The following is a 26,123-nucleotide window of genomic DNA, read 5'->3' as shown; positions in this document are numbered from 1 at the left end:
CTGCCGCTCCCGGCACAGAGGACGGAGCTTCAAGAGCTTTTGTCCTTAGCAGCTTTGATTACCTCACACAGACATGCACTGAAAATTTCTAAAACTTTTAGCCTTTTATGTTCAAACCAGAGTCAGAAAGATGGAGAGACTCAAGAAGAAGTGACAACATGTAGACAACATTTCTGAATGGTTAGTTGATGAATTTATGTAGCTTATGTGTAGTTATCTTCTAGTCATTGATTAGCATATTCTGTCTTGATTAATCTATAAATCGTCTTCCGGGGGCGGGGTTTATGTACATTTTAGGGTTGGTGATGTCACTAACCCGGGAGGAATGTCATGTAGTTCCTACCAGCCGTTTGTTGTAGTCCTTAAAAAGCAATTTCTTTAAAAGAAAATATCTCCTTTTGCTTTGAACTTTGAGCATTGTAACTTTGCAGATGTTGTTTATGCTTAAACAGCAACATTACACACTAAAGTTAGAAAAGTGAAATCATAATCAAGCACCCCTTAAATTTCAAGTCTGCCATGACATAGCAGTTAGTCAGTATCTGTTCCATTTCCTTCAGCATGTGTGTGGATGTAGACATCAGGTGTAACAGCTGTAGTTTTAGCATAATGCAAATTGTGCTACAAGTTCGCAATCCATCGTTGAGAAAAATGTTCCAAATGCCAGAAGTATTGACCCTAAACTTTTGCATGGTAGTGTATATAGCATCAAAATACATGCATATAAAAAAACAGACAAAATTCATTGAATCAGTACTGAGATTATATATTGAAAGAAACATGTTAATGTGTTTGCTTCTTGAGCACATGTTGCTGGGGTCTGTAAAGAGGCATGTAAAAGATCACGACTTACAGTATTAAAGGGATACTCCACTTTTTTCGGAAATATGCTCATTTTACATCTCCCCCAGAGTTAAACAGTTGAGTTTTACCGTTTTAGAATCCATTCAGCCGAACTCCGGGTCTGACGGTACCACTTTTAGCATAGCTTAGCACAGATCATTGATTCTGATGAGTCCAGTAGCATTTCTTTCAAAATGACCAAAGAGTTTCAATATTTTTCCTATTTAAAACTTGACTCTTCTGTAGTTAAACCGTGTACTAAGATCGACGGAAAATGAAAAGTTGCGATTTTCTAAGCCTATATGACTAGGAACTACTCTCATTCCGGCGTAATAATCAAGGAACTGTGCGGCTGTACCATGAGTGCAGCAGGCGTAATGATATGACGCAGCGCCTGAAAATAGGTCTAATAGGTTAGACAAACTTAGTCCCGGTCACGTTGGAAGAAGTTACCGAGCTGGGGACTATTTTCAGGTGCTGCGTCATATCATTACGCCTGTCATTTTGAAAGAAATGCTACTGGACTCATCAGAATCAATGATCTGTGCTAAGCTATGCTAAAAGTGGTACCGTCAGACCCGGAGTTCGGCTGAATGGATTCTAAAACGGTAAAACTCAACTGGTTAACTCTGGGGGAGATGTAAAATGAGCTTATTTCCGAAAAAAGTGGAGTATCCCTTTAAGAGACCTAATGCTTGAAACAGCTTGAGGAAATGGTCAATTCTTTGCCAATCCTGGCTGCAGTGCTTCTTTATCTCTGATTTGTTATTCAATCCGCACATAATCAAACATCCAACCCAGGTGACAAATTGAGTGAGCACTGTTTCATCATACAGTTCAGTTAAAGGCTGGAACTGGAAACCGCAAGTGCAGCTTTTAAAGCTAAGCCGCAATTCTTATTCATTGACAGATTCCATGATGCCTTCCAAAGTCTGATTCACCTCAAACCTTTGCAGGGTTGTCCTTTGTGGCTCCACTGTGATCGGCGACAGACCGCTGGTTCCATCTTCCCTGTCTCTTGTACTCCGCTAACTAGTCCCGGCCTCCAGCGGAGTGACTGGCATGCTGAAGGGGTTAGTGAGGGCCACTGTTCATTCATACACAAAGATGGCATTGATCCCAGAACACTTGGAGGGGGCACTTTTGGCCGGCCCTTTTCATTGACATTCAAGCTGTCTTTAGGGATTTCCAAAAGGAAAGACAAAGTTGTTTTCTCTCTTTCCCTCCGCTGACAGCGTCCAATTGCGACTAATTCTAAGGTTCTAAGATCCCCAATAGCATCAGATCCAGTAAAAATTGGCTTTATTGGACAACCCTAGACAGAATTCAAATCAATAGCACAGTCGTGTGTGCCACGCATGCTGACTGAGCTTGATACGTGCAGTTTAAAATTCTGCTTGTCACCATGGGCTTTCAGACGCCAATCTGTAATGGGATTTTGGCCCCTTGATACACAACAATAAGCTTTGAAATGCACATGCAGTAACATTGAATTAGCTATTATGAATATAATAATAGGAGATGTGTAGAAGCATTTTGAAATGCTATTTACACTGCATTTCTGTTTGTCATTGAGATAGTTGGACAATTTGTCATGGGAGCTGATACAACACAATCATGGCCCTCAAGCCATCGCTCCTCATATCGTTTCCATGAGGGGATTAAAATTATTGGTGTCACATGGCAGTTCTACCAGAAAGACTCGGGAAAATAGATATTGTAACAAGCAAGCATTTATTAGTGATCCAGCAAGCAATATATGCAATAAAGTATTTGGCGTAGGCCCCGTCCGTAACTCGCAATCCGAGGGTACGGATTCAGCATTTCCTGCCTGAAGATGAAGGCAGGGGCGCAGCCGACCCCCCGTGAGGTATTGGAAGGGACCATCCTGGTGGTGGTGGGGAGGTTGAAGGGGAAGGGACCATCCTGCGGTGATAGAGAAGATGGAGGGAAAAACCATCTTGGTGGTGGTGGGGTGGATGGTGGTGAGTGGAAGCGTTCAGCATCTGCGAACTCAGACAAGTGTAAGTACAGGTCCTTTATACTTCTAGTATTAGAACATGATTGGATAGATGAGAAGGTAATAAGTGACGCAACAATTGAGTCTTCCCGGCAGAACTTACGCTAAAGCTTCCATTTCTTCTCAAACATAAGAAAAAAAGAACAATTCCAGTCTGGTTTTGTGCCTCTTTGGCTGGAGGACCAGTATAGCCTTACTGTTCATCTGCAAAACTGGCTGGAGAAGCTAGTCAAGTGGGTCTAGGATTGACTAAGATGTTTAGCTGGTTATGGTAGTTAAGAAGCTTGGCTGAGAGACGTGCAATCTATTGGGTTTGGTACAAATGAGATTTTCAGAATAATACCATTCTTCATTTAAAAGTCACTAAAATCATACAGTGTGACCAGTGTAGTCCAATTCACAAACAAATGACTCTTTTGAACCGTTCTTTTTAGTTGATCAAAAACATACAGCCTGGCCAGTGTAATCCGATTCACTAACGAATGACTCTAATGAAGTGGTTCTTTTTACTGAATCAAAAACATACATCGTGACCAGTGTAGTACTCCTCTTTTTTTTTTTTTTGTCACACAGATACAAATTTGGCACATAGAAGAGAGTCTGAACATTAACCACAGCAAATTTGGAGTCTCTCAAAGTCAAACCATCTAGCGCCACCAACAGCTGAAAGTCGCACTCATATTTATGCTAATAAACTTTTGAACCGCAGTTTTGAACTCTCAGCCAAAACATACAGCCAACGAGACCAGTTTAATCCGATTTATGAACAAGACTCTTATAAACCAGTTTCCAAAAGGTATAATCTGATGTATAATCTGTATAATCACTGCCCTCCGTTAATGCTGTATAATTTGCAGGGAATTTAATTTGATATGAATTTCTTTCGGCAAAATGGACATTTTGTTTTTGACATATAGCGAATCAGTCAATCTGTATCCACACCCAGCCCTATAAGCAAGTTTCTCAGGTGGTCTCCAACAACCAATGCTAGTCTGCTCTGCAGGGTGTAGTGCTTTGTGGTGTCTGTCTGTCCGAGGTTTAAGACGCATGATAAAAGTGGTTTACATGCACCTAGACAAGTGGGCGTTTGTGAATAAACATATATTGAAAAATGGCCTTGTCTTTGTTAATAATAACAAAGACAAGGCCATGCACACATGTGGTTTTAGCATGTCTGTCCCAAACCAGCATGTTAGCTCCCAGGGCACGTATTTATAGTGTTTCCTGTGGATGTTTCCCATTGGGGTCTGCGGAGGCTCGGCTGGATCCTGATAGTGTTATTAGCCACCATAAAACACAGGTTTGTTTTATACTCTTCTTTGGATCCTCCATGAAAAGCCTGTTTTGTTGCTTGTGTTGTCTTTCTCCAAATTTGGTATAAGGTCTCACACTGTCACAAAGCAAAAGCCTCTCATGGCATGCAGGCTTTGTTGATGTTGTGCAGAAATAGGCCCTGGTAAATTGAGTTTTTCCTCCACAGGAAGAAAAGCACAGGCCATTTCCTCAGACGCCCTGGTGTGGGTTTATGAAGGAGGAGGCTGGACTGTTCATCATCTGTCTGGAAAAAGAGCAAATGAATGACTATGGGAGAATGTCACTTAATGATACATATACAGATAATTGTGCAGGATTAATATATAAAATGATTATTAATAATAAATACAATTTTTTTTTTTTTACAAATAATTTATATTAAGTGTTAATAATAATAATGATTAATATCTGGCTCCAAAATGCTTCTTATTAACATTATTATTATGATTAATTATGATGATGCTGTATTATTAATCAATTATTATTAATTGTTATAAAGATGCATTTTGTAACTTCTACCTTCATCATCTACCATCAGGGCTAACTCAGTTTGCCGTAAAACTAGCAGTATGAATGAGTTTAAACAAATACACATATCTTTATTCGTTTTCTTCATCCAAATACCAAATACTTACTCAGACTCGGGGTTAGTTCAATCTAAAAATCACATTTCTGTCATTAATCACTCACCCTCATGTCGTTCCAAACCCGTCAGACATTTGTTCATCTTTTATTTTTGTATATAAAGTGGTAAATTATGTGTTTTTTTGCGCAAACAAAGCACTTTAGTCGCTTCATAAAATTGAGGTTAAACCATTAGAGTCACGTTGATTAGTTTAATGATGCCTTTACTTTCTTTCTGGGGCTTGAAAATGGTAGTTGCGTAGCTGTCAATGGAGGGACAGAACTCTCTCAGATTTCATCAAAAATATCTTCATTTGTGTTCCAAAAATTAACTAATGTCTTACAGGTTTCGAATGACATGAGGGTGAGTAATTAATGACAGAATTTTCATTTTTGGATGAACTAACCCGTTTAAATTCTGTGCTGTTGACTTGGTGCAGACCCTGAAAGTTTTCTTTCACAGACTGAACTAAAGCCTGACCCAATTACCACAAAACAGAGAATCAGTGGATCATCAGTGAACAAAGAAGCCATTCATAAAATTATGTTTTGAGTGGAGAGCGTCTGCATTTCAGCAGGCACGAATATCAGCGAAAGTTACCTGTGATTGACGGCAAACGTCCATTCTGGAACCCTGTAATATAGAGCTTTGGTTAACTTTGTTATTTTTGTTCAGGTTTCCAGGATTAGTAAAAAGGCACTAAATTCAAAACGAGAGAAAAAGGGAAATTTTCCATAGAATAGTCTTATGCATGATACATTGGTTCCATATTGTTTTTTTTATTTTGTTTTTTTATATTTAATATGCATGCTCATTTACCCTATAGGTGTACAAGATTAATAATTGTAAAAAATATATTAATATTATTATTATTATTATTATTATTATTGGATATATATGGGCAGATTTTGGATATTTAATGTACATGCTCAATAGGTATACATGATTAACAAAAAAAATAAAAAAAAATATTTAAAAATTATTATTATAACAATAACTTTTACCTTATTTTTTGCATCTAGATTATCTTTATCGTCATCTAATGCTAACTCAACACTTGTAATGGGACACCTGACTCGGAGACAGAGACAGGTATTTTATTGCACATTTAAGCAATGCAGATGTTGAGACTTGATAGGTGAATAACACTTACATCTAGAATTTAATAACACTGTTAAATATTTAGGTAAACTTAAAATGAATATCAGGTTTTTATCATATTGTACATTACAACGTTGTGGTGCTTAAATGTTTAGCATTGAAAAATCATTAAAATTATTGATTTTTAGTTTTCAGTGTGTTATTTAAATTTTTTATTTATTTAGACAAAATAGTATATTAGTCATTTATGAAAATAATTCTCAGATTATCTTTAATGGCCATAATTGTAATATTGGTACATCCCTAGTCTTGTATTATGCTGTGTAGATTTAGTTTGTCTCTGGATGGGATTGGGTTTGATTTCTTTATTTGTCATGCGTTATTGCAGAGGAGGAGAATATTTATGCATCATGACTATTTTCTAGGCCTGTCATACTTAAGTTATGATCGGAAAGAACATGATTTGTGTCAGAGATTGTTTGTTCAAGCTTGTCATTGATTTTTCAGGGAGAATGACAGACAGTTATTCTACATAATATGTAGAATGTATCCTGTACTCATAACATTTGGGGATTGGATTAGATAAATGCTGGAATTTAGTATTATACATAACCAGAGTGGTGTTACAAAGCCATGGCTTGTCATAAGGAAACAGGCAGGGCCACTGAATGGCGTCTAACTGTAACTGCAGAGTTATACAACGAAGACTGGCATTGTGTAATTTCCACCACATGCATGTATACACACGAGCTGTAAACAGAGCATGAGCCTAGACCACTGTGTAGGATTTGGGGACGGAATGTATCCTTAGCTTGACAAATGCGTAAACATATTCAAACCCATACAAACATACACATGCCACTATACATGCATTGCTTCCTGGAGGCAGTAAGTATAGGGAATGGCAAGAATTGTACATACATACATATACACTATACCGTTCACAAGTTTGGGGTCAGTAAGATTTTTGTTTTTAAAGACATTACTACTTTTATAAAGCAATGGCAAATTAAATTGATCAAAAGTGACTGTAAATACATGTATAGCCTAACGTTGAAAAAGTTCAAATGAATTCTATTATTGGGAACTTTCTATTCATCAAAGAATCCTGAAAAAAACAACAACACTGATAATAAAAAAATATATTACATATTAATATATTTTCTGAAGGTTAATGTGACACTGAAGAGTGGAGTAATGGCTGCTGAATAAATTACATCACAGGAATGTTTTTCTCAATATTGCTGTTTTAATGTATTTTTTTTTTTTTTTTTTTTGTGATTAACTTTTTATTGAAAGTTAACATAAACATAGACAAAACAGCACTCAAACACTAACCGTCACCACAGTAAAAAAGAAAAAAAAAAGAAAAAAGAAACAAGTCAAAACCAAGGGAAACATATGTACACACTTAATACCAGTAACATAAAAGACAAAAGAGAAGATGGGCCCATAAAATTAAAAAGACAACAAATAAACACATGTTATAGTCCTTTAAGGAGCATATTCAGTTCAACAACCAAATATCCCCAGTCCGACACAGTTTGGGGCTTTGCCCGGTTAAATCTGGCTGTTGAGTATTCTAAATTAGCCATTGATTGCACATTCAACAACCAGTGTTTCAGTAAATTTATCTCTGAATTAAACCAATATTCTAGAATTGTTTTTTTCGCTGCTGTAAAGCCACAAAAAAGCATTCTCCTATATGTTACTTTAAAATTCAAAATGGTGTCATCATTTAACAAACATAAACAAGGATCTGGAACTATGGTAGTCCAGAGTATTTTACCCATAATGTCACATACATGAGTCCATAACGTGTTCACTTTCGCACATTCCCAAAACATATGCAAAACTGTCCCAACAGAAGAACTCGGACATAAAGTACAATTGGGAGTTGATAATAAACCCATTCTATAACGTTTGTAAGGAGTGGCATACGATCTATGAATTACTTTAAAGTTGATCAATTGATGACTTAAATTTCGAGATGTGTTTTAATGTATTTTTAATGTATAATGTAAAAACTTTTCAACAGTAGTGTACATACATTTTTTACATTTTTTCAGGAGAGTTCAAGCCCCAAATTAGGGTGGATAGAGCTCCCTCCATAATTTGCATTGCAGTCTAAATATTATTTCTATGAGAACTTAACTGAAACTGCTGGCAATGAAGATATTATTATGAGAATGACTTTATGGCTCGGTGCAGGTTCAGAGCGCTCTTGTATTCGGTCACCTGGCTGTCTAATAAAGGCTGGATTTACTGCAGCAAGCTTCCGTCTGAAGCTGAGAAAGACGAGACAGTGGCCAGCAGGTGTATGTGAGGAGTGTGTGAGTTTCTCTGCGTGTGGTGCACATCCATGAATTTGTGAGTAAGTGTTTTGGACTGAATATTTGTTAGGTGTTCTATAAAAGGGACAAGTTGTTTTTTCCTGCAGTCTCCTTGGATCACATCCACCTTTCCACCTCGAAGTTCCTCATTGACCTTCCTCAAGTCTCATGCTCAGAGCTGGCACTGGATTCAGTCTTTTTTCACTGAATGACTGTAGACAAAACAGGGAACTTTAAAGGGACCGTTCACCCAAAATGAACATTCTGTCATTTACTCACCCTCATTTAGTTCCAGACCTGTTTTGTTCCTCTCTTTTTAGTTTTTTGTCCATAGAGTGAAAATGAATGTTCTATTTAAAATTTTCCCTTTAAAAGTCCATTGTGTATCAACAAGGTTAATAAGACCAGCTTCTAATTGTGAAGTATAGTCAGATGTGTGACATTTCGTAAATATCTCACTTTGATGTCATACACCGATCGCCAATCGGTCGGTGCAGCGCCACTTCAAGTCGAACAAGCCTAATAACAACATAAAACCGAGCAAAGGAAGCACATGACATGATCACATGACATATCCAGGAACATAACAAAACTAGGAATATGGCTGACAATAACAACAAAGACATGAAAACCTAAACGTGATTCAAAACCAAATAAGACAATTTGCCTCTGCTTATTCTGCAGCCAATGAGATTGCTTGCTCAACATTTAAATAGTCAGTTCATTGTTTGCTGTAAGCTAGTCCTGCAGCTCTGAAATCCTCCACCTCCCCCAGCTCCACCTGCCTAGATCCACTATGTTCTATGCTATGCTATATTTATGTATGTTCTGTTTATACAGCAGCAGCATATCTTACACGCTCACAACAGCGTGTCTGTGTATCTATTAGCAGTAACACTCTAAAATAAATGGTTCTTCAGGGTTCTTTGCGGTGGTTATGGTGCTATATGGCACGACTGCCATACAAAGAACCCGTTAAACCCCTACAGTTCTTTAAAGGTTCTCTCTCTCTCTTAGTCTCTTAGTTTAGTTGGTGCTAGGATTAGAAAAACAACATTAAAATGATTCATTATTAATCTTTTAAGTAAAAGTGTCATTTAGAAGCATATTGACTCATTAACTGTAGTATCTGGCATGATAATGCAGTAGCACCTCACTGCAGTACACAAGGTCCAGGGGGCGGAGTTGAATCCAGATCTAAGGGGTGGAGATTGGTAGGTTTAGGGGTGGGTTTAGGGATCAGGGGGTGGAGATGGGTAGGTTTAGGGGTGGGTTTAGGGACCAGGGGGTGGAGATGGGTAGGTTTAGGTATATGTAAGGTGGGAGGAGTTGGATCTGGATCCAACTCCTCCCCCTGGATTTCGTGTTCTGCAGTGAGGACCATCTCTGATAATGGGCCCTACTACCTCAAAAAAAAAAAAAAAAGGTTCTATATAGCACCATTTGACAAATGTGCTATAAAGCTTCTTAAGTGCCATATAGTACCAAAAGAGGTTCCCCTATTATTACGAGCCAAAGTATTATTACTGTTGAGCACCATTTTTGTCGAAGCAATTGTAAACAATCAAGGTGCTATATGGCACCTCTTATGGTTCTACGTAGCATCATTTGACAAAGGTGCTGTATAGGTGTATATTAAAGATAGGTGCTATTTGGCACTTAAAGTGGTTCCCCTATGATTACAAGCCAATGAACCACTTTTAGTGCTATTTAGCACCATTTTTGTTTAGAGTGTAGCAAGTCCATACTTCCATATTTAGCAGCAGCAGCAGCTATAATCAACAGCAGCAGCGTATCAGATCTAGTCTGTCAAAACCAAATAGGCCTAGATTAATATTGCTATATTCAACAGCATGCTAAAACTATTCAGAAAATTGTCTTTATACATTGTCGTGGAAATTCTTAATACGAATACAACCTACTTAATCTGACTTCTTCGCCACGGACAATTTAAACAACTTGCAGTTGTTAAAAATACAATACAATACAATACTTCCCTGAAGTAAGGTGACGGCGTCCCGTCGATGAAGCTACTATCACTACCTCAATCACTTTGTTTTCTTTTAAGCGTAGAATATTTAGTACTTCTATTACTACCTCAATCACACTTTGATGTTCTTTTGTTTTCTTTTGAGCGTAGAATCTGTTTCTCAGCTGCACAGCATATACATGACACGACTCCCAAGTTGCTCTTTGTAGAAATGAAGATGTATTCACGGCCGGGAGATCACTGGTCACAACAACCAAGTGAGTCTCCTGAATAGAAAGATACATGTACATTTATATCATACAGTTGAGTAAAAATCAATGTCACTCAAGTCTTCTTCACTGTGATTTGATCTGGTGATTGGTTTGTAATGATATGAGCTAGTCATATGACTGTTAGTTCTACTGTGTTAAGCACTTTTTGGTTAAGTATATATGGCCTTTGACTGTGAGCATCCTTAGTCTGCGTTTCTCTGTACATTTAATGTTGATACCCATTACATAAAATATTTTTATCACAACATATATATAGCAATTGCTGTGGAAATGGAGCTAGGATTGAAATGTAAGAATTGTGCAAGCTGCCTAACCTCAGTTATACCTGGCACTCTTCCTAGTGGGACGAAATTCTGTTCTAAAGCTCAGATGACATGAAACCATATGCAAATGTGAACTGAAGTTACATGCAATTAGCACAGGCCAGCAGCCCCATCAAGCCAATGCAAGGTGCTGTTCGCTGACACTCCACACGCATGTTCATTTCACTTGCTAATCATGTAGCCGTGGAGCACAACTCCAGAAACATAATCAGCACCAAGACTTTAGCTGCGCAGCCGAGCCGCAATCAAGAGCCCGGTTTGATTACCTTCTTCCTTTGGATTTTCATTTAGAGAGAGTTCTGGAACTGTTTAATTTCAGTTGATGAAATATATAAGTGGTTAGTTCTCGGCCTTGTAATCAGCACATTCAGTTCGCATGTGATTATCATGCCGGTTGAGTGCCTCTCTTTGGATATTTGACCCACTCACTCTGCAGTGTGGACTAACTGTTTATAGCACAGTCATTTAGACAGATATCCTAACAGGAAATGCCTACTTTTCTGGACTGTCATTAAAAGTTAGCATTTTCAGTGAAATAGCCCTTCTTAAATCTCTTCATCCATATTTTGGCCTGGTTTCACAGACAGGGCTTAGATTAAGCCATGAATATGCCTTAGTTAAATTAAGACTGAGTAAGAAAAAATGAGCTTTTATAAACATGCCTTAGAAAAAAAACATTACTGGTGTGAATCTTCAGACAAAACAATGGCAGTGACATATTTTAAGATATGTCAGTGCAAGTTGTTTTCAGTTAAAACAGCTCAAACATGCATTTTAGTCTGGGACTAGGCTTAAGCCTTGTCTGTGAAACCAGGGTTATAACTTAAATTAAAAACTAGACTTATTTAACTTATACGTCATTTAACTTATTAGATGCTTCACTCATTTTCTGCCAAGAAAATCTACATCACAGGAAAGGGTTTGATTTTATTGTGGCAGTGCTATGGTACAGTGTAAGAATCAGACAGTAATATCATGGTACTTTTATATTATTATAGCATTATATCATTTTGACAATATATATTTTGATTTATTTATGTTTTTGCTTTGAAATTACGTTAAAAAAACAATTGCATATTATAAAGTCTTCAAAATGTTTAATGCATGAAAAAAGATATATCACATATTTGGTTTAAACAATTTAGTTTTTCATCAAATGAACTCAAGAAAGAATGAAATATAATATCAAATATAATATATAATTTTAGATCAGTACGTTTTTTTATTTTTTTTATCTTATACTTTTATTCAGCAGGGATGTATATAAATTGATCAAAAGTGACAGTAAAGATGAAAGTGTAAAAAAAAAAAAAAAAAAAAAGTGAAAATGACATGTTATGGTAACCCATACTCAGATTTATTCCAGTACTGAGACTCAAACCTGAGACCTTTGGGTTATAAGTCCAACTCTTAGGCCACGACTGCGACTTTTTTTTTTATTTTTATTTTTTTGTAATAGCAAAATAGCTTTTTTAAATAAATGCTGTTCTTTTGACTTTATTCATCAAAGAATCCTGAAAAAAAAAAAAAAACGTATAACGGTTTCCTTATTTTAAATTGTAATACTATTTCACAATATTACTGCTTTTATTGTATTTTTGATCAAATAAATGCAGCCTTGGTGAGCATAAGAGTCTACTTTAAACACTGTACCAAACTAAAACTTTTGATTGATAATGTATGTGTACCAATTCAATAAACAGCAATATTTACCTATTTACCTGTATTTTCATTTGGGAAAGCACAGGGACAGTGCCATCTGGACGTTTATGAACACTTTTGAGTAATGACTCAGATCAGAATTTGAAATCAATTCAATTAAAGAGTTTAAACTGATTCACCAAAATCAATCTCTAAAATCAATCTTACCAACTCAGCACAATTTTCTCAAAGCTCTCATACTTGTAATTTGTGAGATAAAGAAATGCTGCGAGAATAGTCTAATCACATTCTTTTGAAAAATCATGGGCAATGTTTCTTCATTTTATATCACCAGCAAAAATCATTAATAATAATATCTGAATTGTCTTTAAAACCATTGAGAAGTGTTGTATCAGAAATCTTTTGAGTCTAAGCAATTCAACAGTGTTGAATCCATGATACAAGATGTTCTTTCAGTCTTTGTTTGAACACGTACCATGTAGCATGCATATTAAACAAACCAAATATTTCTGAATGAGTTTCTGAAAGCCTTTGCCTCACTCGCATTAACAAATCAACAAGATGTACAACCACAGTGAAGATACCACACTTTATTTAGCTAGCTTTGAGATGTTTATAATCCAGACATGACCGCCCAATTATCTCAGGTTGTTTTATAATAGAAAAATCAAGTGCGTCAGTGCGTATGATTCAGATAAGAGGCGAATAGTGTCGGTTTTATTGAAACGATTCTCCCCATCAGCATTCCAAATAGAGATCTTACTGTGTGATGGGATTTATTTGTGTTTACTGAATTTTCCGTCATGCAAAATGACTTGTGGACACAGCTGTTCATCAAACCTCAGTGCCTGAGATTTACTGTATTCATTATTTCTGTCTCTCTGTCACTCTTCCTTCCTGTTGTTTTTATCTCAAGTCCTGTTTTGTCAGACCCCCAGTATTGTGGCATCTTTCCCCTTCTCCTTGGAAAGGTTGTAAATTGCATTTGTTATGTATTCCCTGCTGTCAGTGATCCGGAGGAGAAATTGGATTTCATGTTGGATCGTTAGTGTTGGCTGTGGTTTGCTGTAGTTTGAGTTGGTCAGGATCCCTCCATCCAGCTTGCTGCAATTGGATATTCAACTCAGTCTTTCTCAGATGGATGAGTGTGCAAAGGAGAACGACATTTTGGCCTCTTTGCTGACTATTTACATTGTCCTCTTTCCTGTGTTCCCAACAGGTACTTCTTCATCGCCTCAATCAGTATGCTGTGTCTAAAATTGATAAGAATATCACAGAGGAGACTGTTAAGGTGAGTTTTGGACACACTATTGGGTTTTAGGGGCACATTCAAGCCTCAAAATGAATATTTATTACAGGAATAGTTCACTAAACAATGAAAATTGTTATTTACCTACTTATATGTGACCCTTGACCACAAAACCAGTCACATGGGTCAATTGTTTTTAAATTGAGATGTATACATCATCTGAAGGCTGAATAAATAAGCTTTCCATTGATCTATGGCCAAGATACAACTAGCCAATATGAAAATCTGGAATCTGAGTGTGCAAAAAAATAGTGAAACATTAAAAACCTTTAAAATTGTCCATTGATGTTCGCGATTGTGCAGAATTATCTCACAAAAATAAATGTTTTATATATTTACGGTAGGAAATGTACAAAATATCTTCATGGAACATGATCTTTACTTAATATCCTAATGATTTTTGGCATAAAAGAAAAATTTATAATTTTGACCCATACAATGTATTGTTGGCTATTGCCACAAATATACCCATGCTACTTGTGACTGGTTTTGTGATCCAGGGTCACATATGTCATTCCATGACATGCCGGTTGACTTTTTTTGATTCCATGAAATATAAAAAGAGATATTTAGTAAAATGCCCAGGCTGCACTTTTCCATTCTATGAATGCAAATCAGCTTCAAAAATGACAAACAAGCAGTGTTGTTATTTTTCACTAAATTCGTTTTTGGGAATTGAAATAAAAGTAAAATATAATATAAAAATTAAATAAGATTAGATGTCACATTTCCCCCTCTGTTTATGTTCCGGGACTCTTATTTTGAAATGTATTTCTATTCCATTGTTTCTGGTTTCTTTTCTCTTGTGTTTATTATGTGCCATGGTCCCTAATTTGTTTGCTCCCTAGTTACTAATTACCCTCACCTGTGTCTTTGTTATCCCTTTACACAGGGGGTTTCAGTTGTCATTTGTTGGTCATTGTCTTCACATGTCTTTTTATGTCTGTGAAGCTGTTGTGTTTGGTGCTCCTCTTCATTTTTGGATCATCTTCTTTGTTTATTTAATAAAATTACTGCTTGCAAATAGATCCTTGCCTACTCTACTCTCCTCTGGACCGAACCTTGGCAATATATGTGTAGAGTGCTAATTCAATAAATAAAAGCTATAATTCAATAAAAGCTAATTCAAATTATTAATTAAAACTAAAATATTATACAAATAGGCTGTTTGTAAATAAAACTGCATAAAACGTTTGCACTATATTGTAAGTCATACGATAGTTTTGTGTGAGGAACAGACCATAGTTTAAGTTGTTATAGGTTCCCGTAGTTCTGAGGTTCGACATCAGTGTTAAACGTCATAGTTTATCGTGATGAGTCATTCTGTGCCAGACATGAGGGTGAGTAAACTGACAAAATTAGCATATTTATGATTATGCTAAATTTGAACTATTTCTTTAAACAATACATTTTCAGCCTGGTTGGTGGTGCGTGACAGTAAACATTCTGCATTCTCAGATGAGAATTCTGCTGAGGGAAAGTGAGTGCTTGAACACTCATGTCATGTAAACAGGCTCAGATTGCTGTTTGCATGTTTTAGAGCATGTCTGAACATACAGTACCTGTTTGAGGATGTGTGTGCGGGATACTCACTGACCAGGGGTCATTCAGAGGTCAGGTATTGGATATATGAACTATACAGCAACACACTGCTGGCTCGTCTTCACATACAGTGGTTTATAAATACTTAAGAGACATTTAAAGTCGTCTTAATGTGATTAGGTATTATTAGGTATAAAATATCAAGAAAAAATGTTTGTGCTTTTTTTTTCTTAGTTTGATATGTTTCTGTCTAATCTGAGATTTATATATATATATATATATATATTAACCCATTTAATCCCAAATTTTTCCCAGAGATGAAAAGTATGAGTTTGTGTGGTATTTGCAAGTATATTAAACAATCAATGTCAATAATGTAAAAAAATATTTGAAAAGTCCATGAAAATAAGAGTTTTATCTCTGGTCACAATTGTGACCGGTGGTAGAACACAGGGAGTCTAAGTCTATGGGGTATATAATAAATTAAAAATCTCCAGAAATTAGTTTGAAGACAGAATTAAATTGTTGAAGTGATTTATTCGATTAACAAATAGTTAAACATTGTCTGGCCCAGTTTAAAAAATGACAAAATAGCAATCCTATGCAGCAACATGGCACAAATATTTTAATTAAATTATGATGAAATAATAAATTATAGGAAATTGCTTAGAATGCAATCATTATAAATGATGCAAAATACTTAAAATTACAAAATGAAAAGAAAAAAACGTACAGAAATAAAATAATAAATTAAAATAAACAAATTAAAATAAACAAATGATTAAAAATGAGCCTATGGTGGGAAACATGTAACAATGCCAAGGAACATGTAACAATTCATGAATAACAGGAAAGCATCACAAAAATTATCAATCAACAGTCACAACTGTTTGCTGGTGTGGAACTCATTATATATCACCTTCCTAAAGAAATAACAGTGGAATTATATATATTTTTTTAAATCACAACTGTGTCCTGCCTACCTGTGTTTATCAGCCAGTGGGCAACACCATCAAACCTGGGTATATCAGTCACAGCAGCTGACATTGAGGATGGCCTCCCTTGTCCTTTTGGTGCAGTACCAAATATTTTCAGGAGACTTTGGGCAACTACTTGCTGAAATCCAAGGAGATCATAGACACAATTCATGACATCTCTGTGGAACAGCCAACTGTTGACCACAGCACTGTGTAGAGTCCAGGCATGTCATGCTTGAAGATGCATCCACCTGGAACACCAGCTTGTTCAGCCAAACCCATCACTACACTGGCCCATGACCTAACCCAGTCTCTGGAAGACAGAGCATATCCAACTCCAGCAGCCATATCACCCTGTAGCCCAAGAGTGGTCTCCCACTGAAGCTAAGCAGGGCTGAGGCTGGTTAGTACCTGGATGGGAGGCCTCCTGAGAAAACCAGGTTGCTGCTGGAGGAGGTGTTAGTGAGGCCAGCAGGGGGCGCTCACCCTGTGGTCTGTGTCGGTCCTAACACCCCAGTGTAGTGACGGGGACACTACTGCCAAAGAGCACCGTCCTTCGGATGAGAAGGACGGTGCTCAGAGAGTCACTCTGGGGTCATTAAAAATCCCAGAATGTCCTTCGAAAAACAGTAGGGGTTTAACCACGGCATCTTGGCCAAATTTGCCCCTTGGCCTCTGTCCATCATGGCCTTCTAATCATCCCCATATACTGACTGGCTTCATCACTGTCTCCTCTCCACCAGTAAGCTGGTGTGTGGTGGGCGTTCTGGTCCAATATGGCTGCCGTCGCATCATCCAAGTGGATGCTGCACATTGGTGGTGGTTGAGGAGATTCCCCCTTCCATATGTGAAGCGCTTTAAGTACCCAAGCGCTTTATAAATGTAACAAATTATTAATTATTATTATTATTATTATTAAGTAAATCCAAAACTTGACTTAAAGTCAGTCTGAAAGAGAGTTCATAAAAATAACACAGAATTACATATGGGGAACATAGACTCCCTGTGTTATACCACTGGTCACTATTGTAACCGTCTTCATTTATCTGCAGTTTCACAACAGAATAAAGCATGTATTAATTTAATTTCAATGTGTATGTATAGGTAACCCTTTCATGATGATATGTGCAAAAAATGTATAAGCTATTCAAAAAGGAACTTAGCATTCTTACCTGTCCTTTCTGAGCTTTTATGTCATCCTTCCGTTAAGACGACAGTACCAAGAAATAAATGTGTGTGGTCACATAACCAAACAAGCTAATCATGTTAGACCTGCCATAAACTCTTATAGACATCTTACATTTTCATTATATATGAATATGTACTTCATAATATGAGTTACTTTTTAATTTCACACTAAAATATGCAAAGAAAAATTGTGGTCACAATTGTGACCAGTGGGATTAAATGGGTTAATGAGAGTGCCATGCACTGTTACAGCCACTTCCAGACCTTCCCTTTTTTTTAAAGTTGGTTTTCCAGATCCAGACAATGTCCCTTTGACTCCCTCAGTCAAAGTCAATGTTTCCATGCGTTCACCCCACAGGTGCTGTTTTCTAACCTGGAAGAGATCCTGTCTGTGCACAGGGACTTCCTGTCCATGGTCGAAGAGCTTCTGCAGCCTGACCCCAACCCGTATCATGAAGTGGGCCGCTGCTTCCTGCACTTTGTGAGTCTCTGTCTACCACTCTCTCTTTTTCTCACTGTATTACACACGTCCCTGCAGAAAAAAAAACTCCCACTTGGTTTAAGCTTGTCTTAGCTGGTTTAAGCTGGTCTCCAAGCCTGACCAGCTGGAAAGTGCCCCAAACTCCTTTAAAACCAGCCAACAGACCAGCCTGAGACAATCAAACCAGCTTAGGCTGCTTAAAGAGATTTTTTTCTACTATAGGATGCTGTCTATATATAGGGGTCAGTTTGGGGTCATTCATTATTTTTAAAGAAATTAATACTTGTATTCAGCAAGGATGCATTACGTTTATAAAAAGTGACTGTAAACCATTGGATTTGTATTTCAAATGCTATTAATTAAAGATTCCTGAAAAAATTATAATTTGATTAAGAAAAAAGTAGCCTTGGTAGTGAGCATAAGAAACCCCCTCACAAAAATATTAAAATCTTATATATATAAGACACCCAACGTATTTATATTTTATAAAAGATAAACTGAAACTGAAAACTTTTATACTTTTACTACACTCAAAAAAATAACTCATTGGACAAACTCAATTTAATTGAGGGCAGGATTTCCATCCAATAATTATGTGTAGCCCCAACTTATAAAAAACTCATTCATGCAATGAAATGTAATTAAGTTGGTCCAACTAAATTTTGACCAACTTAAATGAGTTGGTCCAACTCAATTATGAGCAACTTAAATGAGTTGGTCCAACTCAATTTTGACCAACTTAAATGAGTTGGTCCAACTCAATTTTGACCAATTTAAATGAGTTGGTCCAACTCAATTTTGACCAACTTAAATGAGTTGGTCCAACTCAATTTTGATCAAATAGTTTAGATGAAATGGATACATTTATACAATTAGTTTAATGCTTCTTAAACTTAAATTAGAACATTTCATTGAAAAATCAATTAGGAAATCCTTATTTTGTACCCCATAGAGACAAGAGACAAACTCAAACTCAATAGTGCAATAGTTATTTAATGTGAAAAGTACTTAGAAAAATGAAAGTACACATTAAAGCCTTTATCCAAACATGTACAAATGTCTTTGTTCTGTTGAACACAAAGGAAGATATGTTAAAGAATATGGGAAACTGAACAGTTCTGGGCCACCATTGACTTCCATAGTAGGAAGAAAAAACAACAGCTATGAAAGTCAATGGTGGCCCAGAACTGTTAAGTTTCCCATATTCTTTAACACATCTTCCTTTGTGTTCAACAGAACAAATACATTTATACAGGTTTGGAACAACCCTAGGATCAGTAAATGACAGAATTTTCATTTTTGGGTGAACTATCCCTAAAGACAAGAACGACTAAGTAGAAATACACACAAAAAGCATGTAAGAAAAAGCATGTAAGAGTGTTTAAAAAAAAAAAATTGTGTGGTGTGTGTGCGTGCATAAGTATGTTAATGACTCAATATACAACGTTTTCTCAAATAATTCTCATTGTGTTCTCAAAAAAAGTGCACATCTTATGCAAACAACTTGATTTTAAGTTGCTGGATTTTTGCATTCAGCCTATGTCCATCCAAGTTCATTAGGATTTTCTGGATAAACTTGAAGGTGTACTTGAGGTTGTCAGGAAAATTAAGATCAAGAGCATAAATGAGATCGAACAGCATGATGAATGCCAGGATCACGCAGTCTAGGTCGCTCAAAACCTTAATGCCCTCGATCACAACTCCGATGTCTTCTGTACAATCTCCTTGACTGTGTTTGGGATTTCATTTTCTGCATCCTCAGTGGCCTGGACAAAACACAAAACACTTTGGTTAAGCCCAGGTGAATTTGACCCTTTATATTTTAAAAGTAATCGGCAAATTGCATTGCTACTTTTCACTTTTACTATTACATTGTTGGCTGCTATTTACTTCCATTTTATGGACATAGACATACACATCTGAAAACTTCTACAAATTCTATTGTGTTCAGATGAACAATGAAAGGCATACACATGAAATGAAAAAAGTTATTACCCCTGCAAAATTATTACTATTAAAAATATTATTTTATTAAAATGAATAAAACAAAATATTATTATTCCACTAATACATATTTTATTGTGAAATGAAAATTGAGCATTTAATAATAATCAATCATATCTTCTTTTATAAAACATGAAAGTATTAACAGAATTGTTGTTATATATATAAAAAAAAAAATCACTTACCACATACTCCTTGAAGAAAGAGTCTGGATCTTCAGTCGGGTAGATCATCAGGCCTTTCAGGGTGCACTCTCTCCTGATGTTTATGTTGTCACACTAGGGGGGAAATCAAGACTGAAATTAGCCAAATGCAGAAAGCTGTACAATAACTAGACAAAACAGAAGACATTGCATGCATTTATACTAACAGAGTCTGTGATCGCCAGGGCGTTTTTGATCTTTTGCCCCTTCACTCCTCCTTTGCTCTTGAAGATCTGCATCAGTTTATCTGAAAAGTGGTCCAGCTGTAGGAACATATTGATTGCAGTGGCTTCGTAGTGATCTGCATGAACTCTGTGTTCACCTTCAAAATGAAAAAAAAACGAACAACACAAAAACAATTTCTTACTATGAAAAGAACCTAATAACGACTAAAATAAAACACTACATAACATGTTTACTTACTTCACTCTGCTGAAAAAGAGCTGGCCATTGATTCTTGAACACCTCTATCATGGGCATTGGCTGACGACAATGGGTTTGAAGTCTATTAATGAATGTGGAATGTGGATTGTGTTTCCGGTATCTGTGGGTGTTAAATGTCCTGTAAATGTTACTTTCAAATGCACATCCTACAAACATACACTGAACTGTTTCATTATGCCTGAGATGTCCATTTATGTGTTGAAAATAATCTTTCTGTTGCTAGCTCCTTGCATGAACACACATGACACTGGAATGTTGTTAATTCTTCTGGCTTTGGAGTTTCCTGTTTAGCATGTATTTTGTACGTGTGATTAAGAAGCTTACTCCATATACTAAACGTGCATGGGCAATCTGTGTATGGACATGGATAGCGAAAACTGCCCCTAAAGCACAGATGAGTCTGCATAAAATGCTGCAGCAACAAATACCTGCTAGGTAGTTTCGATGGACACATTCTTTGCACTGCCACATTCACAATCCTAAAAAGAAGAATAAAAAAGTATTATAAGATACCATATTTAACAAATGACACAAGTAGCCTAAATCAGAATATTTGAATATGACTTACTATAACTAGGAGGTTGCTGTTCACCTGGTCATATTCATAAATCTGTGAAAGAGAAGATGTTGATTAGGAGTGGGAACCAGTACTCATATGAAAATATGCTTTTTGAGGTGAACTAATCCCTTAATATGACACTTTACAATTCTCTCAAGTAATTAAATTGATTTTAAAATAATTTAAAATGTTTACTTGGTACAATTGTCTACCAGCAATATTTAACCCAGTCGCATGAAAATGCATATCTATAGCATGCTTTGTGTTTCATCGCGCAGTTGATATGCAAAAATGACTTTTTACATGCATAGCCTATTTACGCACTGTAAACCCTTGGGTAGGTTTAGTAGTGTGGGGTACGTGCATATCAAAGTGCGTATGTATTATATATAGATAGATAATGTTAGATGCCTATTATTATTTTTTTTGAGAAATGAATGGGAGTTCACAGAATACATAGATTGATAATTTCAACAAATATGCGTTTTATAGCGTTAATCAAATAGTGTGTTTAATGCAAAAACAGACGACTATATCGTCCATTCTGTCACATTTTTCAGGTGTTCTGATGTAACGTTAACTTAGGTTAACCCCTGTATGTCACTTGCTCTGATTTACCATGGGCAGCTCAGCTACGATGTTGTAAATAGGTAGTTTACATGATAAAAGTAATCTTAATATTGAGATAACGTTATACGTTCTACCTTATAGTTAATTATTTAAACAGGCCTTTGAACAAAAACGATGTTTTCGTGTATTTCCCCCCCCCCCCCCCCCCCCACAGCGCTTAATGTCATTATGGTGATTGTGAAACACGGAACACCTCACTTCATGATTTTATGCTGAAATGTCTTATTTTTCATGTTAGGCAGGTCAAATTTGATCAAGAAAAACGCACTGTGGCCAATTCAGCGTGAGTGAGTGACGCAGCTAAAAATAGATTCGGCGCCGAAACAATCGCGGCGATCGCAAGCCTCTAATTCATTTTATGACGGATATATCAATCCAGCTAGCAAACCAATAAGTTAAGAACCAATTTTGCACAGTTACAGTCAAATTCTGTCTGTTGGACTGGTCTAACACAGAATTTGCACGTTGTGTGAGTAAGTTAAGCTATCGAAGGGACACTTAAAACAATTCACCTCGCATAACTTTCACTGCTGTTGCATGCATATTTCACTCAAAATTATGATATAAGTTACACATCCTCTTACAGTGAGGAAAATTCTTTGTTACAAATACTCAAACAAGATAATACTTACCAATAACGAATACGACGTTGCAGTCCTTCTTGCGGCGGCAGACGATAAAATGGCGGCCACACTCTGAGTATGTTCTTCTCTAAGCTTGTCTTGCACATGCGCAAATGGCGCGCTCCGAAGCCAAATTAATTTGAGTTAACCAAATTAAATAAAATCTCATAGATGACACTATTTATACATTTTACGTTAGACTTATTAAATATATATACGTATTATTCTTAATTAGATATATTAAAATAAAGTGAACACAATTTAAATGTGTCATATCTAAGAAGGCCTTGAATCATTTTTTTGAGTGTATATATATATATATATATATAGATAGATAGATAGATAGATAGATAGATAGATAGATAGATAGATAGATAGATAGATAGATAGAATCACGTTCTATATATATATATATATATATATATAGATAGATACATAGATACATAGATAGAGATAAAACTTTTTTATGAGCAACGAAAGTATAAATAACTGGGACTTCACCTTTGCCTTCCTGTTTCATTGAGAATAACCAACAAGTTGGCTTTATAGATTTATAGTAGGAAGAGCACTGCAGGTTTTTTTTTTTTTTGAGTGAGAGTTTTGTGGTTTTGGGATGGAGGCATTACTTTGTTGCGCTTGTATTCGATCCGTCAGTCTTCCGTCTGCCCTTAGGCAAAACCTCAGAGACGCTGGATTTCTGAAGGGCATGAGGAGTGAAATCTCAGAATAAGCTCTTAGTTTGTGTGTTTTTGTGTCTGTGTATCTCCTCAGAGAGGAAGGTTTCAGATTTACGACGAGTACTGTGGGAACCACGAGAAAGCCCAGAGGCTTCTGCTGGAGCTCAATAAGATCAGGACAGTACGCACACTTCTGCTGGTAAGACACTTGTTGATATATATATTAAATATGGCTACAGTTTATTACGATGGTCCACTTTAGACATTATTCTAACTATAAGTAACTTGTCAACTACATGTCAGCTAATTCTAGAATATTAGAAGACTGTAGTGTAGAGTTTGGACAAATGTACTATAGAATAATATGGAATATCTGTTGGGGAGCATCAAAATAAAGTGTTAAATAAATAGTGTTATTAAGTAGACAGTATAATTCAGTACTTATACTCTAATGACAGTTAGTTCACATGTACTGTAGTTGCAAAGTTACTTGTAGTAAGTAGAATGTCTAAAGTGGACCATTAAAATAAAGTGTTACCAAAAATATTTATAAATTTGTTGCCATAGTTCTCACTCTGAAAGGTTGCACTAGGTTTTTCAGGACTTGATTTGTAATGTTTAAAGATTATTTTATTTTATTTTACCACCATTGTTATGTCACCTTTGTTGAATTTTTTATCCTCAGTGTTGATATCTGTGCATGTCAAGTGTGCAAACCCTGTTTAGAAGTCTCTCTCTTTCACACACAAACACATTCACACTAGAAATGCTCATAATCCTAACCACTGTCAAACCTTTCTTCATTTGCATTAATACACATGATAAAAATTCATGTTTTTGTTGGACACATTCCTATGGCTGTCCCAGGACGGTGAGCTCATTAATGGGCTGTGTAATGGGCAGGACCGGGCCAAGGTCAGGTCTAACACTGAGGGGCCAGTGGCATGTGTGTGTAATACTATATCTTATGACCTCCTTCAATACATGGGAGCTCCTTGGAGAGTCTGACACGAATTCATTTCCTCTGGCCGAGCTTACAGGACTGTCCTTCAACTCTCTGTCTTTGTAATGTAATGCAAGAAAGCACTGACCTCTCTATAACACTGAAAATACATACATTAAAAGACAAGCTGCTCACCTGATTTTTTGAAGCTTTATGTCATTGGTTACATCTTGTGGATTTATTTAAGAAATGTAAAAAAGTGTGTATATTTTAACATTTATTCCAGTGCAATTGATAGTCCTATATAGGCTTCTGTTGTAAGTGCATTACTCTAAACATGGATGATTTTATAAAGGTAATTAAATATATAGTTTTTAATGGTTGTTTGCTATGTTTTTATATTAAGGTGTTAAGATAAAAAACAGAAATATAAACTGATGTTCTCAGCAGTAAAGGATATTGTTGGTAATCTATACGGTGGGATTGCGAGCGCTCTTAGATTTACTGCTTTCTAAGTCTTTGAACTCGTGCTGTGGGAGCTATACGGTCGTAATTGAATTTGCTTTAATTGCAGTTTTATAGCCGTGACCTTAAGGGAAACGTGCCATTCTATCATCCCTCTGAGACTCAAGTTCAAGTATAGAGTGTTAGTAAAGACCGCACAGATTTTCTTTTCTTTTCTGACGACTTCTTCTTTTTTGTCTCTTAAGAACTGCATGTTGTTGGGCGGCAGGAAGAACACAGAGGTTCCTTTGGAGGGCTACCTGGTTGCACCCATCCAGAGGATCTGTAAATACCCATTACTCCTGAGAGTGAGTACAAATTATGTAACATGTCAAAGAATAGTATACTACATTGTAACATGACCTCATCATTTTGCATTATCAAGTTCTGATAGTTTGTCACACTTGAAATTAAAGGTCAACTTGAGCACATTGCATAGTGGGATACTGTATTCCATAAAAGTCAATCATTTGGGTTATTCTTTGTATGCAGAAAATTGCATATTGTGTGCTGCTTACTGCTGAAATAGTATGTGTAGTATGCTGCTTCAAACATGCCAGCATGTTCTACTGTGATATTGTGACCTTTTTACCTTGAATGTTACACCCAATTGCTTGAAAGTTTAATTTAACCAGTTTAGTTTAGTGCACATTTTTATTTTTATTTTTTATTAATGTGGCCCTATTTTGCTATTTTAAAGGAGCTGTATGTAAGAAATGTATTTCAATTAATCATAAAATGGCCCTGATATGTTACTAGACATTAAGAAATCCTGTTCATTTCAAATACTTATTTGCACTGACAACAGTAGTCCGGCCAGGATATTGTCATTTAAAAGTGATAGTTGCAGCCCTCAACTGATGTTGATGTTGTCATGTTGTGTTTTGGCCTGATGCGCCACCCTCCACCTATCTACCAATCAAAAAGTCAGTATTGTTTCGGCATCCGGGTTGCCAGCTCTGCTCTAGTTACCACAGCTGCAGCTACAAACGTGTCAGCCTACGTTCCTGCTGGATCCTGCAGCCTATCTGGCAACCTCGAGTCAGGGGGGAGGGGGAGGGGGAGGGGGTACACTGCTCTACAATCATTTGAAAGTGATTGCAGTACCAGTTTTGCCCACAATCTTACATACAGTTCCTTTAAAAGTTCCTAATTTTGTATTTGGCAATATGTTTACATGCTTCCAAGGTCAAAAAGCATTTTAATGTTCAAATATACATTATAAATATAAGTGTCCCCCCACAGTGTCTGAAACGATAAAGGATTCGGTCTCTAAACCCCTCCTTTCCTCGAGCCTACTCTGCTCTGATTGGTCAGATGGCCCAGTCTGTTGTGATTGGTTTAGAGCTTACAGCACGTGTTGGAAACAAAATACCAATTACCATATCTGAATTTCAGCTCTGGAGGCTTCCTTAGCAAGTCTATATACAATGATACGAACAGTAATGATGCCGTCGGTTTTACCGTATCGTTTCCTCATCCTTTTGAAGTGCATGGAAAGTGGATTTGCTTTCGCAGCACAAAAAACAGTGTCTTCTCCACTACATGTTGACTAC

The 26,123-nt window shown here is 36.5% G+C and overlaps 1 protein-coding gene across 1 annotated transcript in view; it reads left to right on the top strand.

Moving 5' to 3' along the window:
- Positions 1-26,123, top strand: part of prex2 (phosphatidylinositol-3,4,5-trisphosphate-dependent Rac exchange factor 2) — a 145,956-nt gene that overhangs the window by 17,507 nt on the left and 102,326 nt on the right. The window contains exons 2-5 of the mRNA XM_084398619.1: positions 13,703-13,774; positions 17,858-17,980; positions 23,215-23,319; positions 24,774-24,875. Coding sequence (XP_084254745.1) covers positions 13,703-13,774; positions 17,858-17,980; positions 23,215-23,319; positions 24,774-24,875 — 402 coding nt within the window. The remainder of the gene's footprint in view (positions 1-13,702; positions 13,775-17,857; positions 17,981-23,214; positions 23,320-24,773; positions 24,876-26,123) is intronic.

Source organism: Rutilus rutilus, assembly GCF_951802725.1.
Source record: "Rutilus rutilus genome assembly, chromosome: 24".
NCBI classification, from domain to species: Eukaryota; Metazoa; Chordata; class Actinopteri; order Cypriniformes; family Leuciscidae; genus Rutilus; species Rutilus rutilus.
Note: the sequence above shows the minus strand (reverse complement) of the source record. Positions and strands in the feature narration are given on the sequence as shown.